General features: G+C 38.8%; 1 protein-coding gene across 1 annotated transcript; it reads right to left on the bottom strand.

Moving 5' to 3' along the window:
• Positions 1–4,918: 4,918 nt before the first annotated feature.
• On the bottom strand, positions 4,919–17,890 carry NDNF (neuron derived neurotrophic factor). The gene is made up of 3 exons (XM_057706300.1): positions 17,703–17,890; positions 8,622–8,746; positions 4,919–6,954 (listed from the first exon to the last, which is right to left on the bottom strand). The coding sequence occupies exons 1-3, from the start codon at positions 17,888–17,890 to the stop codon at positions 5,561–5,563; spliced, it is 1,707 nt and encodes a 568-aa protein (XP_057562283.1). The 3' UTR covers positions 4,919–5,560.
• Positions 17,891–18,892: the final 1,002 nt, after the last annotated feature.

The raw sequence follows: 18,892 nt of genomic DNA, 5'->3' as shown, positions 1-18,892 counted from the left end.
CATGTTTTTAAAATGACATCTTACCGTAGTAAAATTGGTTGAATTTTATCTGGTTATTTTAAAAATGTATGCATCTTCGTCTCTCTGAGTTGTTTCACTTGCCTCTTTGCTGGTCTCAGGTAAAGTTCTTACTACATCCAGAAGCACCAGGAAACCTTAAATGTCACTAAGGCGACTTGTGGCTGCTATGATACTTGGAAACACAACCATTGGAAATGGGCCCTATTTGTGACTACAGCAGTTGCTCTTAGCAATTGGTCACACAGCAAACCATGTCTGTTGTTATAAGTCTTAAATGGTTCCGCCACAATCCAGTTATTTTAGCCATAATGATCCACAGAAGGGCAGAAAATTGGTCAGACAAACACAGAGGCCTATGTGACATCTCTGTGGCTTTTGAGGGTAAAAAACTGCTTCCAAAAACTGCTCATTGATTTGGCATTGGGGAAATTTTCCAGCCTGCATGGTAAAAGTAGCAATATGTTAATTTTATTTAACAGGCCAGAGTTCATTTTGTAGGAAAGGATGAGGCTGAACAGTCAAACCTCTAACCCTGCAATGTATTAACGTACTTGGTTCTGTTTATTACAAATAATTTTTCTCAGAAGCAAAATCCTGTCATAGTTATAATTAAATATGAACATTTGGGAGTCTTGTCAAGTGTCTCTGAAAACAACTGTTTATATAATTCTGTGCTGCCCTATTTACACACTGTAGAAGGATTATACCAAGGGCTAACTATAGACAAGAAATGGATATTCTCTCCTTTCCAAATTACGGCAATTTGATTGGGTATTAGTACTGGCAGTGTTTACACAAGAAGAGAGAGACTGGAAACATTTTGAAATTGCTTCTGAAAGCCCACCAGTTTCTGACAATAATACCAGACTCAAAAACAAAGCAACACTTTCATTGCTTCTCTTAGTTGTCAGATGGTTTTTTGGTTTGTTTTTTGTCTTTTTCTTACTGTTTTGTCTGGATCTCATCATCCATAACAAGAACCTATCTGCTGTGACTTCTCTGTTTTATACCTTAGTCTCAATTCATAAAATTATTTCAAATTCTGAAGACTTGGGACAGGTCCACATCCTGGGAGGCTGCTTGATGTATCCCTGCTTCAAAGTTTCTAGACCCAAAATTTCTAACAATTTCCCAAAAAACCTTACACTTTTCTCAAAATTCTCCCCTGTAGGGCAATGGGATGACGAGTTGCATTCATTCTTATCCCTGTTTTCTAAGGGGTCCTTTACTAGGATGCAGTGTCCCTCCCTGTACTCCTCTCCTCCCCTGTGACACTTGATTACATAAATGCCGCAGTCTTCATTAGTATCTGAATAATGACAATATAGCAGCATTACTACTCCTAAGGCCTTGCACTCTTCAGTCTTGGAACCAATTATTTTTCTGTGATGGTCATCAATAGCCTTCTATTTCTTTTATACTTTCAAAGAATATCGTAAAATAATTTTGAACGAGGTATAAGGGTGGATCTGAAAAGCCATTCTAAGTAACTTCATCTCTAAACTTTGATTACTAAGCTTATTCCTCAAAGGTTGAGGAGGGGGAATGCAAACAAACAGAAACAGAGGAACTCTTACCCAGATACGTGATCAACCATTGCTAGCAAACAGTGGGATGCAATTTTAATAGAGTGGATGGTGATCTATTAAGCCAGTGTCAGGTTGTGTACAGAACAGAATCCAAAACCTTAATAAAATTAAGCTATATTAGACTTCTCACTTCCCTTGATCTCTCGGGCCAAGGGAAAGAAATTAGATAAAACTATACTTTCCTCCATGCTCCATTTCCTCTCTCTGTTCTCCTCTCTCCTATTTCCCACCTTCACAACCACCACAAAGACCCAAATCCCCAGCTGCTGCATATTTTTCTGGGCAAAACTCTGGGAAAAACACAACGATGAATGTGCCCTGATATCTCCCAGGTCCTGCGGACAACTTCAAACTGAGGACAGCTGAAATCGGGCTGCAGTCACTTGGCTTGGTCCTGGGGGAAGGACCCAAAGGCAATTTCCCAGCTGACTTTATCTCTATTGCACCATGTCTAAGTGGAGAAGGAAGTGGTGGAGATGCTCCAAATGACCTTGTTCTTCAAGGTAGATGCTAGTTTTTGTTTTGCTTTGAAGCCACCCAGTGAAGAGAGACAAAGGCCAATAGTTCGAGTGAGGTGCTGCATGCCTTGTGGAGTGAAGAAGTGTTTAAAATGAACTCCTGGAGTGAACATTAAACTGGGAGTACAGGAATCTGGGTTGTAGTCTCAGTTGAGCCGCAATTTCCTCATCTATAAAATGAGATAGTCGAACTAGATGATCTCTAAGAGGTGTTAGTAATGTGTTGGAAGAGATTCCTATTGGTTTCTGGTCCAAAAATTTCCTTGAATTGTATTCAAAGTGTGTGTGTGTGTGCACACGTGCGCACGTGTGTGTGTGTCTGGACCTCCCAAACTATTAAGAACCATTAAAACTGATTTCACACTCAAAGTTCATCTAAGTTATTTTTTATTTGAAGTCATTTCATTTGGCTTTTCAGGATATGAAAATCATAACTTTTCCACGTGTATTCTAACTAAAATAAGCAATGCATGTGTCCTTTCCAGCACTAATCCTTTGATGCATGTTTAAAAAATTAATCTAGACACTGATTATAATTTAACCAAGAAAATCATCTGCTATAAATTTTTATAGATTCTGAATAGTTTTAGATTAAAACAGTTGAAGAATGAACTTACAGCCTCAGTTTGTGTGTACGTGTAAACCTAGATTAGAATACTTTCTATCTCTAAAAACAACCATAAATTTTTTTTCTTACAAGTTTGAAGTTGTCAGTTATAGGTTACATATGCATTCTTAAGGAAATTTGAAATGGTCTTTAAGAATGAGTTGCTTTGAAGTCATATGTAAGACAAAAATTTTATTTCCTTTTGGAAAATAATCCATAAGGGACTTCTTTTCCCCCAAAATTGGTGATTTATATTCTAGTAAGGATTTTGGAGTCTAAGCCATTCCACTACTTATTTGCTTCAACTATGAGAACTTTCTTTTTATTTCTCTGGTATTCAATTTCTTTTTGCACCTGAAAAGTAAAGATAGTGAGCACAAATGAAATGTCTTTAGAGATTCCTCCCTCCTCAGTGATACTATGGCTGTACTTGGAATTCTAAATGCCCTGTTCTCAATATAGCTATCTTGGAGCTTAATGCAGAAAAGGTGGTGCTTTCATATTAGCTACTTTCTAGTTCTTTTGTTAATTAAGAACAAATTTTTCTTTCTTGTCCTCAGTTCACCTGAATGCTCCTAAAATCTAAACACATTAGTAAATAAGACAGCTTTATTTTTAATAGGTTTCTCTCTTCCTCTATGAGTGATAGAAGTTTCACAGTGTGTATTTAACTTTCCTATAATTTTTAAAAGGCAAATTTCACTGGGGCCACGAAAGAATTCTCTGGTATATCCAGACTATATGGAAACCACCATCCCAGCTGGCTGAAAAGCAAAAGCTTGGTTAAATTGGTTTGGCCTGGTTCCCAGTGTTTCCCAGGCATTTAGTAATATCTAAGAGTTAAGTCTATCACCTTCATAAGCTGCAATAACTCTTTGATTCACTGTAGTCCCACTTAGCACACTGCTCTGTAATAATATATTTATGAGTAATATGAGGAAGTTGATTCTCCTTCCAAAGGCACCACATTTATAACTTAGAATAGAATATCGCTGGGATATTGTCAATTTTAAAGTTCTCCTTCCCAGTTGGTCGGTTATGTGGCCATTGGGGACATGTTCTTTCTTCCTTTCTGAAAATTATTTCAGGTGTCATACTGTTTCATACAGATATGATAAATTTTGTTTTGATATCGTAACACTGATGAATTGGATGACACATTTTTAGGGGGGATATTTTCTCCTAAGCTAGTCCTTCATAAGGACCACCACCTATACTCCCCAAGCCACAATGACTCTATACTCCATAGGAATGCCTCTCATGTACACCCACCATGTGAAAGGTGGTGCCAGCTTGTAGGGGAAATGCAGTGGTGAAGGAATTGCACCTGCCCCACTTGTAGTTACAGAAACACTTCATAATTTAGCATCATAGAATTCTACAAAAGACAACGTCTTAGGATAGAAGGTATCCTGTCATATCATCTTGTCCAAATCTATCACCACTTAATTTTACAAATGGGAAAGAGGGACAATGGGAGGTAACAGATTTGCCTAAAGCCACATAGCCTAGTTGACTGTAAATCCCAGCCTCTTCTGAATCTTCCAATGTTCTCATGACACCTCGTGTACAGAAACTGTGGAGAATGAAACTATCCGAAACTGCCCGCTGTGCAGTTTTTGATAAATGGTTTCTATTATTATTCACCTAACTTTTACCTTACACCTAAATTACTTTTTAAAGATTCATGAAAAATCAAAGCTAAAAGTATCAGACTGTTAACGTTACAAAACAGCAGCTTCCATAGTTCTCTCGTTACTGTGCAGTCCTCATTGGTGGTTGCTCAGTTGCTTCCACTAGAAATCAAAATAATTATTTTGCTAATATTCAAGCAGCTGGAAAATATTTGGCAATCCCAATTTTGTACTTAAAATAGATGCTTATTTTTAAAATAGGGGTAATATATTTTAGGTTGTTAAGGATGATTTGTTGAATAGTTGTTGAGCTGCAGTATTTCTGGGCTTATCTGATTCTTTTAAGTCCATTGGGGCTCTCTCAAGTCTCACAACAGCTAGCTACTATTCAATGTCAAAATACAAATTGCAATAACTGTCTCTAATGCCACAGGAACTTTAGAGAGAGGCAGCATGCTATTTTAACTATTAAAAAAGGGTCAAATCTGGTGTAAAATTACACAAAGGCGCAGTTTTGGGGACAGAATAGAAATTGAATACACCAAGGTAGCTGCTTGGGAAAATGAACAGTATATAATCTAATATCTTTAATTTTATATACATGAATATAATGTATGTCAACTTTGTACATGAGATACATACAGTATTTAAACATTTTACTCAACAGATAAGAATTTACAATAGCAATAGAACTGACTAAAGGGCTGTCCACTTAGATTAGATCTGTACTTTAACAGGAAAAGAATTTAATAGTTTACAATCATAGAAACACTGACATTTAAAACAAGACTTTATACAATAATTTATATATATCCTAGCATCTATTGAGAGGAATGATTTGCATTTGTGGATGTGTGCAATGAATGGCATATTTTAAATTTTTAGGTAATAAAATAATTTAGAAGCAGTTCATGCAGTGGTCAAAGCAAGGGATGGCAGTTCCTTCAAGATGTCCTTTCTCTCTGACATCAGCGGACATCAGATGCACACTAGGTACCGCTGGGGCACACTAGACCAAGTCTCCTCCAACAATTACTTATGTAAACACCAATATACACCAGCTGATATCCTTCCTTCCATAGTACAAGTACAGGTCACAACTTCTCTCAGCTGTGGGAGTAGTCAGTTTATACTTAAAGTGATTTAACGTCTCTGCTGGAGTTCTACGTGATGTATCTCTATAGAAGGTAACTAACAGAACTTCCTGGTTTTCACGACTTTACTCTGATACTTCACAGAGTGCCCCCCATGTCCTGTGACATAAACATCCAGCAGATAAGATTTTCCAGGCTGGAGACCTCTAATTGTTTCTGTGGTCACTGCTTTTTGCAGGTTTTGACTGTGGAAATATTTACAGAGGACTTTCTCTGATTTCTTCCTCGTATCTGGTCCAAGGCATTGGTTTTGCTCTCTTTTCTTCTGGTCCTCACTGTAGTTATCATCCACTTCCTTTCTGTAAATGCAAAACTTGTTTCTTTCCTGAGTGCCGAGCCAAGCCACAGTGGCCGAAGAACAGGTACGGAGCTTGTCGAAGGCTTTGATGCGTGTGTCTTCGGGAAGAGAGGGAAATGCTTGCTTACTGGGCCTGGTGGTAGCAAGTATTTTCAACACAGATGCTCCCTTCTTGTTTCCTTTCAGTCGAATGAGATATTTGGCTTTAGGTTTTCCTCTCAGCTGAAACTGCCGAATGCCTTCCACATTCTGAGACAGAAGAAGTTTCCCATCTCTTCTCACTTGAATCTGGACAGCGTCCAGACAAGAGTGAATGAAGAAGGTGACTTTTTGGTGAGACGAGACCGGAGCAAACCGTAGTAACTTTGCCCCCTTCCTTTTAACAAACACATCTGTAACTTTCCCATCTTTCAGCTCAACCATCTTCTGTTTGGCTTCTTCCTTTGTCCTGGCAAAGGTGCCCACGTAAGCAGTACTCATGTTGCTGATGCGGTTGGCCACGAAGACGTCAAAGTAGTACTGCGTGTCGGGTTTCAGATCCGAGATGGTGAAGATGTTCTTGTTTCCTATGCAGATTTTCTGAATGTCAACCTTGGGCCTCAAGTACGCATGCCGCCCCAGTTTTGGAGAAGGCTTTGTCAGGAAGCTGCGTTCTTTACCCGAGTTCTCCGAAGCAAATCCGAAGTGGGCAAAGTCGAAAGGGCTGAAGTCCAGACCGGGTTTTGGTGCCATCATGAAAGCGTCATCCGCACTCAACTTCGCTTCCACTGCGCAGAGACTTTTGAAATTGTGCTCTTTGTTGATGACCACACAGTAATGAATGGGTTGTTTCAGCAGAGAGGCTGTGGGGCTTGGTTTCCAAGCCAAAGTGACCGTGGTGCGTCCCAGGGAGGTAACGTCGACTCTTGGGTCATAAGGTAATTCAGGGTAGGGCTGGTCAGACTCTGGAGTTGTGGTGGCATATACTTTGAAATGTGTGTCTTTCTCTGTGGAAAGAAGCTCCAACTGATATAAACCAGATGGAGAACTAGAAGATATGAAATACTCCACGTCATTGCCTTTGTAGGAGAATAACTCTGTGCCTTCCTCACTGATGATCTGCTGCTTCTGCTGGTCCAGGGGTTCTGGATCCCCTAAAAGACACAAGAGAAGCACGGTCTATACATTAGGGCATGGGCTGTGGCTTACCAACCTCAAATTGTGTTTTTAAGACAATTTAATTTAGTTTTTCTCCATTATAAAAAGAATGCATGTTCCCAGTAGAAAATTGGGAACAAGATAAATAGAGAACAAGATAAAAAAAATCATTCATTAATATATGATCCAGATAGTCCTTTATTAATAATTTGGTTTATTTCTATCAGTTTTTATTCTGCATATTTTTATACAATTGATATTATTCTCTCTTATTTTTCTCTGTAACTTGATAACATTTATTATCATGCATATACGGACCTAGAGAAATCTCCATTTTTCTCACTTAATATTATATCATAAAAATAAAACTGTTGGTTAATTTTTGACCATTATAATAATGCTCTTATGTATGTAAGGCTTTTCTGATTTTAAATTATTTCTTCAAGATAGACTCCAACTAGTAGAATTTGTAGGTCAAAGACTGCAAACCTCTTAGAGACTAATCCCTATTGTCAATCTGCTTACCAAAAGGATTCTGTCAGTTTGCGCTTGGATGGCTAGCCATTTCACTAATTTCACTTTTGTTAGTAGGACTGGACAATCTTATTAAAATATAGAATATAAAGCATCAGAAAGAGGACCTAATTTTCAGTGTGCACAGCACGTGCTCAGAAGCAATGTAGGGAAAGTATTGAAACTAAAATAATGTTTTCCACTTTTTGTTACTCTTAATATCAGATATCACACAGATATCAGTGTGCAGATAAGTTAGAAGACCCAGAGAAGAACTGCATACCCAGAGTGGGAATAGATCTTTTCCAGCTGATGTCTGCTGGCTGAGAGTGAGGTGTGTAAAATTTCATATTCCTAAACCAGCCAATGAATACAATCATCTCTGCATCTCCATCTCATCATTCCCCATGTGCACTTTACATATTTTCCTAATTACATTGCTCCCTCCTCACTGTAACTGTCCAGCTTGCTAACACCCTGTCATGGCACCAATCTCAAGCCTTCATTTTCAGCTAGGATGCCTTTGTCCCCTAAAGGGGGCAGCATCAACCCAGGGCCTCATACAGACCCTATTCTTTTGTGTCTGTTACTTGCCGTCCATCATCTGCATCTTCTTGAAATGCCTAACCTCCTCCTCCTGACTTTCTTCTCATCCTGGACTTTCATTGGTGCTAAATGCCCTTTTGTTCTTTCTTTGTGGCTACCCTTCATCCCCCAGAGATCTGAGACTCTTATCCTTGGCTGCACGTTAGATTCACCTGAGGGGAACTTTTAACCTCCCCACGTCCAGACCACATCTTGGCAATTAAATCACAGCCTCTGAGGTAGGATCCAGACATCAGCAGCATATAAAGCCCCCAGTGGTGATGCTCATGTTCAGGCAAGACTGCAGCCACAGCCAGAGAAGCTGATCCACACCTCTTGCCTTTCCTTGCTCCTTCAGCTCCCACACCTGTCTCTCTTAACCTTTTATTTTACCAAATCACCATCATCTGATGTCATCCCCCATTTCCCTCATCTCCATCCCCAAATCTCCAGCTTCCCCTATGCATCCATGCTGTTTTTTCCTTACTAAGAGGAGGCTGTATGTCTCATAAGCCTTTCAGCTCTCCATCCAGAGGTCTGGGGCCAGGTCTACCGTGCCGCTCACCTGAGCCTTCCCCGCTCGCCTCCTCTGGCAGCTCCTGGAGGCTCAGCTTCCACTCTAAGGGCGCATCGCAGGGAGTCACCGTGACTGACAATGGAGTGTTGTCTTCTTCAACCACAAAGAAATACCTGGGTGAAAGTGGACCGCTTCAGATCAAGATAATTCATCCTAACACTTACAAACCAAAATTACTGGAAAAATCACTTGGTTCAATTTGTATTCATTCAACAGAAAATTAAACTGGCTATTTGACACAAATCATGATACTTTCAGCATTAACTGTGGAAGTCCAAGAGCCCAAGGTTCTGCAACCAGATTTATCATCAACACAGTGTGAAATAATTAAAAGAGATTGAACAAAAATGTGTTGCTTGGGTGTTGAGTTAGGAATCAACACTTAGTTTGGGGGTGTTATTTAACCCAGGCCTTGCCAGTGCAAAGTAAGTCACAACCAAGAGGAATTTCCAGGTACACGCCCTACAGGTACTGCTTTTTCCATAAATTTGGCAATAAATTTATGTTACCCCAAGGGCGCTCTAAGGCACCAACAATTCCAAAAGAACGTTTTCACAGCAATGTCCTGCTAAAGTGCATGTTGGTCTGATCTCTGGCAAAATAATGCTGTACTCATGTTTTTACATTGGTAACTTTTATTCACAGCTTTACTATGCCGTATCTTTTTGGAGAGAGGTATCTAATCACCATTTGAGAAATATTTTTATAAGTTAAAGATAACTGTGTCAGTCAGTGGAAAGACACATTTCTCTATCACTAAGATTTTCTGTTGAATTAAATAGCCTAGTAATTTTGTTTTATTTTTTATTTATTTATTTTTAAGCTCTTTATTGGAATATAATTGCTTTACACTCTTGTACCAGTTTTTGAGGTACACCAAAGTGAAATCAACTGTATTTATACATATATCCCCATATCCCCTCCCTCCCTATCCCAGCCCTCTTAAGTCATCACCCATCATCGAGTTGATCTCCCTATGCTATGCAGCAGCTTCCCACTAGGTATCTATTTTATATTTGGTAGTGTATATATGTCTATGATACTCTCTCACTTCATCCCAGCTTCCTCTTCACCCCCCCCACCCCATGTCCTCAAGTCCATTCTCTACATCTGAATCTTTGTTCTTGCCCTGTAGCCTAGTGATTTTTAAAATAACATTTTTAAAACAACGAAACATTCTGCTCTCTGCTTTCCCCTTAGATTTTTAAAATGATGTCTCAAAAGAACTTTTAAGTAGAATAAAAATATTGCCTATGAATAACAATGCTATATATTCTTACTCTGAATAATTTAGATGATTCTGTTTATCTTTCAAAGCCCATAATCTTGCAAGAGAGAAAACAGTGTTTTCCTCACTGGTTTCATGGCAAACAATAAGCAAGTTTCACCTCCTAGAGATTGTACCTCCTGGGTATCTCTTGCCTCTCAATCCTCTCCATATCCGCCTCAATACCCTTTCCAAACTGACCACCGTGGCCATCTGCTCCAGCAGTCTCCTCTGCGTTTCTTCTCACCTCCCCGACCTCTAACCCATGGGGTGAACCAGGGGCCTGTGCTAGGGCACTTTTTTCTACCCATCCTCATTCTCTGTGTGATCTCATCCAGGCTCATAGGCTTTAACCTCTTCTATGTTAATAATTCCCAAATTTAAACCATCAGCCTGAACTCTTACCTAAATTTTAGAGACAACTATTTTCTTGCCACCTTCCCTGACATACTACTGAAAACTTCAGTCTTAAGATGTCTAATCCAAACTACTGATTCCCTCCCCAAATCTCCTGCAGCCTGTCTCTTCTCAGTAAATATCAATCCTAACCTTTCAGTTGCTCAGGACAAACATTTTAGAGTCATTCTTGACTTTTTCTTTCTCTTCCACTTCACATACACTGAGTCAGCAGACATTTTGGGGGCTTCCTCTTTAAAAGTACCCAGAATCCATCACTATGTTCCACTTTCCCTGTTACCACCAGATCCAAGCCACCATTTTTTCTTGCCTGAGCATTGCCATAGGCTTCTGATGGTCTTTTTCCACTTTGACCCCCTTAATTTATTTACCTCCTCCAGGAAGAGATATCCATGTATACCTAAGTCTGAATACACCTGCTGCAAACCCTCCAAGAGCTTCTTGTTTCATTCAGGGTAAAAGCGCAGGACTTGCAATGATTTGGGTCCCCAACCAAATCTCTAGACTTGTTTCCTCTATTCTCTCCCATCTCTACTGGCATCCTCTTGCCTCAGGGCCTCTGAACCTGCTGTTCCTGCACCTGAGATGCTTATCCTCCAGCTGCTGACCTCACTTGCTCAGTCCCTGCACCAGCTCTCCTCTCCAGCACCAGCTTGCCATAGACTTACTCTGACCCCTTATGCAAGATATCACCTTCCTCGCCCTGAAGCTCTTCTACTCTTCTTCATTCTTCTTCAAAGTACTTATCACTACCTGATGTATTATATATATCTTTGCTTGATTTTTATTTTTCCACCTCCCCCAACTAGAATGAAAGCTACAAGAAGGCAGGGCATTTGGTTCACTGATGAAAACTTTGAGACTAAAATGATTATTAATAAATATTTGCTGAATTAATGAATAAATTTAGCTTTTCACTTTTGGGGAAAAGTCCTTAATTGTTCAGAGAGTCTAAAACTTCCCCAGCAGTGGGGCCTCTGCCTACCTCACTATCATGTGATTATCCCTTTTGTTTTCTGTGCTGGAGCCAGAAAGGGCTTCTCTGGTTTCCCAGACTCCACCCCATCTTCGAGCCATTGGGCTGCTGTTTTCTCTGGTTGAAATACACTCCTTAGTCCTTACTAATATTTGTAAATAAATAAATAATTTTTAAAATTGAAATACTGTTGATGTACATGCCCTTACTAATATTTAAATGTCACTTCTTCAGGGACGCCTTCTCCTACTGTTCTGACTCAGGTTCTCTCACATACTCTGAGTGTCCTATGCTTTTCACCATGGGCACCTATCGCAATTTGTGACTATATATTTATATTATTATGTGATTAATGTCATTTTCCCCACAAAGGCCCACTGAGGGTTCATTTTCCATGTCATTTTATTCCCAGCATTTAGCACAGGTTTCTGCATGTAGAAGATACTTGATAAACTTTTTTTAAATGAGTGAACTACTAAATGAATAAACAGAACCCAAGAATCATAACACCCACCTTATTCTAGCCTTAGGATACCTACACTTAGTCTGTTTCTACCTGAAGATACTGAATCTAAATGGAAATATACTCACCATTATTATTCAACATAGTTTTGGAAGTTTTAGCCACAGCAACCAGAGAAGAAAATGAAATAAAAGGAATCCAAATTGGAAAAGAAGAAGTAAAATTGTCACTCTTTGCAGATGACATGATATTATACATAGGAAACCCTAAAGACTCTACCAGAAAACTGCTAGCACTAATCGGTGAATTTAGTAAAGTAGCAGGATACAAAATTAATGCACAGAAATCTCCTGCATTCCTATACACTAACAATGAAAAAGCAGAAAGAGAAATTAAGGAAACTCTCCCACTTACCATTGCAACAAAAAGAATAAAATACCTAGGAATAAACCTGCCTAAGGAGGCAAAAGACCTGTATGCAGAAAACTATAAGACACTGATGAAAGAAATCAAAGACAATACAAACAGATGGAGAGACATACCATGTTCTTGGATTGGAAGAATCAATATTGTGAAAATGACTGTACTCCCCAAAGCAATTTACGGATTCAACGCAATCCCTATCAAATCACCAATGGCATTTTTCACAGAACTAGAACAAGAAATCTTACGATTTGTATGGAAACACAAAAGACCCCGAACAGCCAAAGCAATCTTGAGAAGGAAAGATGGAGTTGGTGGAATTAGGCTTCCTGACTTCAAACTATACTACAAGGCCACAGTGATCAAGACAGTATGGTACTGGCACAAAAACAGAAAGGAAGATCAATGGAATAGAATACAGAAACCAGAGGTAAACCCAAGCACATATGGGCACCTTATCTTTGACAAAGGAGGCACGAATATAAAATGGAAAAAGGACAGCCTCTTCAGTAAGTGGTGCTGGGAAAATTGAACAGCAACATGTAAAAGAATGAAATTAGAACACTTTCTAACACCATACACAAAAATAAACTCCAAATGGATTAAAGACCTACATGGAAGGCCAGACACTATCAAACTCTTAGAGGAAAACATAGGCAGAACACTCTATGATGTACATCAAAGCAAGATCCTTTTTGACCCACCTCCTAGAATCATGGAAATAAAATCAAGAATAAACAAATGGGACCTCATGAAATTTAAAAGCTTTTGCACAACAAAAGAAACCATAAACAAGACAAGAAGGAAACCCTCAGAATGGGAGAAAATACTTGCCAACGAAGCAACGGACAAAGGGTTAATCTCTAAAATATACAAGCAGCTTATGCAGCTTAATACCGAAAAAGCAAATAACCCAATCCACAAATGGGTGGAAGACCTAAATAGACATTTCTCCAAAGAAGACATGCAGATGGCTGACAAACACATGAAAAGATGCTCAACATCACTAACCATCAGAGAAATGTAAGTCAAAGCCACAATGAGGTATCACCTCACCCCGGTCATAATGGCCATCATCAAAACATCTAGAAACAATAAATGTTGGAGAGGGTGTGGAGAAAAGGGAACTCTCCTGCACTGTTGGTGGGAATGTAAGCTGGTACAGCCATTATGGAAAACAGTTTGGAGATTCCTTAAAAAACTACAAATGGAACTACCATATGACCCAGTAATCCCACTACTGGGCATGTACCCAGAGAAAACCATAATCCAAAAAGAAACATGTACCATAATGTTCATTGCAGCACTATGTACAATAGCCAGGACATGGAAGCAACCTAAATGCCCATCAACAAATGAATGGATAAAGAAGATGTGGCACATATATACAATGGAATATTAGCCATAAGAAGGAATGAAATTGAACTATATGTAATGAGGTGGATAGACCTAGAGCCTGTCATACAGAGTGAAGTAAGCCAGAAAGAGAAAAACAAATACCGTATGCTACCTCATATATATGGAATCTGAAGAAATGGTACTGATGAACCCACTGACAGGGCAAGAGTGGAGATACAGATGTAGAGAATGGACTTGAGGGCACGGGGCTGGGGTGGGGGATGAAGTGAGAGAGTAGCATAGACATATTTACACTACCACCTGTAACATAGATAGCTAGTGGGAAGTTGCTGTATAACAAAGGGAGATCAACTTGATGATGGGTGATGCCTTACGGGTCAGGACAGGGAGGGTGGAAGGGAGATGAGGAAGGGAGGGGATATGGGGATATGTGTATAAATACAGCTGATTCACGTTGGTGTACCTCAAAAACTGGTACAAGAGTGTAAAGCAAATATATTCCAATAAAGAGCTTAAAACAAAAACAAAAACAAAAAAACAAAAACAACAAGGCTGGAGGCAGCAGGCACTGCCAGTTGCACACATTGTTAGCTGTCACATCTGTTCTGTTATGCAGAAGACCTTACAAGAATAGTGATTCATCAAATAAAACAGTTCATTAAGATAAAAAAAATCTAGAAACAATAAATGTTGGAGAGGGTGTGGAGAAAAGGGAACTCTCCTGCACTGTTGGTGGGAATGTAAGCTGGTACAGCCACTATGGAAAACAGTTTGGAGGTTCCTTAAAAAACTAAAAATAGAACTACCATAGGATCCAGTAATCCCACTACTGAGCATATACCCAGAGAAAACCATAATCCAAAAAGAAACATGTACCATAATGTTCATTGCAGCACTATGTACAATAGCCAGGATGTGGAAGCAACCTAAATGCCCATCAACAGATGAATGGATAAAGAAGATGTGGCACATATATACAATGGAATATTACTCAGCCATAAAAAGGAATGAAATGGAGCTATATGTAATGAGGTGGATAGACCTAGAGACTGTCATACAGAGTGAAGTAAGCCAGAAAGAGAAAAACAAATGCTGTATGCTAACTCATATATACAGAATCTTAAAAAAATGGTACTGATAAACCCAGTGACAGGGCAAGAATAAGGATGCAGATGCAGAGAATGGACTGGAGGACACGGGGTTGGGGGTGGGGCGAAGGGGAAGCTGGGATGAATTGAGAGAGTAGCATAGACATATTTACACTACCAACTATAAAATAGATAGCTAGTGGGAAGTTGCTGTATAACAAAGGGAGATCAACTTGATGATGGGTGATGCCTTAGAGGGCCAGGACAGGGAGGGTGGGAGGGAGCCGCGGGAGGGAGGGATATGGGGATATGTGTATAAATGCAGCTGATTCACTCTGGTGTACCTCAAAAGCTGGTACAAGAGTGTAAAGCAATTATCTTCCAATAAAAAGCTTAAAAAAATAAAATCAAATCAATAATGATGATATAAATAAATAAATAAATAAATAAATGGAAATATATGTGCTTCCCCACCCCCCACCTCCCTTCACTATTCCAAGATAAGTTAGGACCTGGAGGGTGGAGATAGGGCTCCGGAAGGACAAGTAAAGTGAAGACCCTATAAAAGCAAAAACAACTTGTTCAGAATATAGTAAAGTTAGCCAATCATCCAAACAAAATAACTAGATGATTGCATTGTTTACGGAAATTTTATGTACGTAAGCATCCCTAATGGTAGGTGTCACATGGTTTAATTTTCAATTCTGTCAACTTTTGGCCAGTTGAATTTTGTTCCTCTGGCCAGGCTGTATAGGTGATATTAACCACATAAACACGGCTGAACCTATCTACATTACAAAGAGTTAGTTAAGACAACATAATGTATTTAGCATCACATAATTTGAAAAGCATTTCAAAAGTTTTGGTTTTGTTTGTTTTTGGTTTCTATGTGGGATGCAGAGCTAACCGGTGCTGAAGTCAATGTGCAATTTCATCCATTATCTTCTGTTCTCAGTTCAGTCAAGAAAGTAGTTTCTTTCGCAAAGTAAGCAACTGTGTCTTAGTAACTTTAATACAGGCCATAAGCAACCAATAACAGAGAAAACGATGCTTGCATTCCACAAGGTAATCATTATACATACAAAACATCAGGGAGTCCCTCTAAGTCAACATTTTCATATGGAAGCACTTATGATTAGGGATGAAAGATAATCTGAATAAACTAACAATCTGACAGACACTTATTGTCTAGCATGCACAGCGCACTGGTGGAAGGAGCTGCAATCAGAGATGATAGGGCGTGATCTTCGAGCTCCAGGTATTTTACTGGCTAGTGAGGGAGACAGAAATGTAATAAGTATGCTCCAAATTGCAATGCCAGAGCTGAGGGATAAACACTCCATGAACCATTTAGGCTTTGGAATTTATGTATAAACATAAGAATAATTAATGAATTTGTTTTCTTTCGCTATTCTCTGCTGCCAAACTTTATCTGGAATGTCTTCTTTAGTTGTAATATCAACAATGTCTTATGTGTATCTCCCGTCACATATTTTACCCTAGAAATGACTGTGGTCGCAACGCTTTATTTAACTAGTGTAAGTTAACATTGCATTCAAATGTAGATATCAAAGTCTCCAATCATTGTGTGTGTGTGGCGGGGGGGAGACCAAAAGAAGGAACAAATGAAAGAAATAAAAACAGAGGGAGGAAAGGAGCATGTGTTGTTTTGAAATGTCTTATGATAAAAACATGTTGCTTCAAAGAAAATATGTGTAATTTTAAGACAGTGCTTAGAACCAAAACTTATTTAATTTTTGAGAGACTGAAAGATCAAGGATAAACTATTTATTTGATTAAGTGATATGATTACATAATGAGGAATGCTGTATTTTAAAGAACACTGCAAAGCAGTACACAAGTACATTTGGGAAATCAAAGTAATTTCTAAAGAAAAACTTGGACTCACTCAAAAGTTTCAAGAGACCAAAAATATGTGAAGCAAAATGATTTGGCGTGAATTCAGCTGATATTTAAGACGAATTTGAATCATTAAAATGGCCTCTTCTGCCCTTCCCTGTTTTCACAGACTAAGCCTCTGTGGATGCTAAGACATCGAGTTCCTTCAGTGTAATCATCCTTGCATTTTGTGCCTTCACCCTTAGGAATGTCATTGAAAGAGTCATAATTATTTTATACATTACTGACAAATCAGTTCCTAATTTATTACATTCACTCAAACAAATAATGTAATTCAGAGGGTACTGAAATGATACCCAAACGACAGGTCACACCAGTCAAAATATGGAAACTGATTATTTATGATCACGCAGACTGACTAGATGGTAACGTGACTGTGCCAATCAGTGGAAGAAGAGCATCACCTTCCATTATTATCAATCAAAACCAAAGTGACAAGAGAAAGATGATCTAATAATCTGATACACTTCAATCTTTGGAAAACGGATGGTGTGAGATAGTTTTATTCTTTGGAATGCCAAGGGGCCCCGGGTAAAAAGGAGAAACTCTTTTTGAAGTGTGATAAAGAGGAAGGAGTTTGGGCACTGCAAAGTAAGTAACTTTAAATAGAATTAGTTTATATGATATATTTATTTATTTAGTCATTCATGTAATCTATATGTAATTTTTAAAGGTCAAAATATTTAGAAGCATTATGTGAGCTCAATTTGTTGATGCTGGAGTGAAGGTCAATGAGTGGTCAGTTTTTATCACTGGTTTGATGCTTTCAGAACCCAACTATATTGATCAAAGAAATTTCATCCTTACAAGATGATGCAAACCCTTGAAGAATCATATGTATTCAATTAATTTCATTAATCCTTCAGAGTCATTCTTATAAATTTCCTACCATCCTGAAGAAAAGAAAAGCATCATTCCAAAACATGAGACATGCAAGGACTGCTCTCTCCACCCAAAAGATCACAACCAGTGAGAATCAAAGAGCTGTCTCATGACTAGCAGTTGCACTGCCATGTTTTTCTTACTTAGAGAAAAATAAGCAATGCTATTCAGAGGTTGATTGCAAATTATCTAAACTAAATCTAAAAGGTTACTTTCTTTTTCAGAGACACCCTTTGTGGGCTTATTGATAAAGGAAGTATTGCAGAGAGAATACCTTTTAGGTGTGTCTCTAAAGAGATAACTGCTAATTTCAGCTCCATCGGGAATTACTGATGAATCATGAAAAAAGGCCTTGTCCCGAATTTGCATCTGAAAGAGCTCCTCATCTCGCGTGGGTAACTTCTGGGTCCTTGAGCTGAGTGGTAACAGCAGCCACAGCATACACCAGTGCAGAGGCACCATCCTGGGGCAACGAAAAGAATTGCTTACGTTAATTCTACAGGCAAAACACGTGTGCCACTTGCAAACTTTCTGAAGGGTTAACACTATTTGGTTTTGACAGAAAGAGCTGTGTTATGTATTTTGGTTACATGCACTTGAGCTTGAAGGCAACTTTCCTGTTTGTTTATTTTTCAAAGTATTTCATCAAGTCAGTGATGAATTCACCAGGATTTTCAATATTAAAAAGATTTTTAAACAAAAGGAGTCTTGGTACATTAACTTCCTTGGGCATTCAGAGGGAAATGCCCCCCTTCATTATGGCAGAAGCCAATATGGTCATTGTAGACCTCTCCATACAGATGTCTCAAAGCTTGAACTATAATACAAGTCACAGAGACCCACTGAGAGCCAGCAAATTATCACTGCACAGTTATTTTTATTCTTCCTTAAAATTTGACTAAGGATCATACTATAAAGAATTATTCCTATTCTGCAAATCAGATTTTCATAAATCAGAGATTTTAAGAGATTATAAAGTTTTACTTTCTTATAGGACAAGCATTTTGTCCAAAATCACAAGGCGAGTTATTTGCCAGTGTCTAATATCACAGACTTACCAGACTGCTAAACACAACATTTATATATAAACCTTTACCATATTAAAAAGTGGGCTTGCTGGATGATGGGTGATGACTTAGAGGGCTAGGAGAGGGAGGGTGGGAGGAAGTCGTGGGAGGGTGGGGATATGGGGAGACATGTATAAATATAGCTGATTCACTTTGGTGTACCTCAAAAATTGGCACAACAGTGTAAAGCAATTATATTCCAATAAAGAGCTTTAAAAAATAATTTAAAACACAGATTAAATGGCTTCTTTTTTTTAAAAAAAAAAGTGGGCTTGGATTTCCACTTCAAATCAAGAAAGACCATTGGGGACTTCCCTGGCGGTACAGCGGTTAAGATTCCGCACTTCCAATGCAGGGGACGCTAGTTTGATCCCTGGTTGGGTAACTAAGATCTCAT

This window comes from Hippopotamus amphibius, chromosome 13 (assembly GCF_030028045.1).
Source record: "Hippopotamus amphibius kiboko isolate mHipAmp2 chromosome 13, mHipAmp2.hap2, whole genome shotgun sequence".
Lineage (NCBI taxonomy): Eukaryota > Metazoa > Chordata > Mammalia > Artiodactyla > Hippopotamidae > Hippopotamus > Hippopotamus amphibius.
Note: the sequence above shows the minus strand (reverse complement) of the source record. Positions and strands in the feature narration are given on the sequence as shown.

What these genes read in the sequence shown, in the direction of transcription:
- NDNF (XM_057706300.1), bottom strand. Translation starts at nt 17,890, where the DNA reads ATGGTGCCTCTGCACTGGTGTATGCTGTGGCTGCTGTTACCACTCAGC. An exon ending in TTTAGAGACACACCTAAAAG is followed by an intron (nt 8,747 to 17,702) that starts GTATTCTCTCTG and finishes ACTTTCACCCAG; the next exon opens with GTATTTCTTTGTGGTTGAAG. An exon ending in GGCGAGCGGGGAAGGCTCAG is followed by an intron (nt 6,955 to 8,621) that starts GTGAGCGGCACG and finishes TGTGTCTTTTAG; the next exon opens with GGGATCCAGAACCCCTGGAC.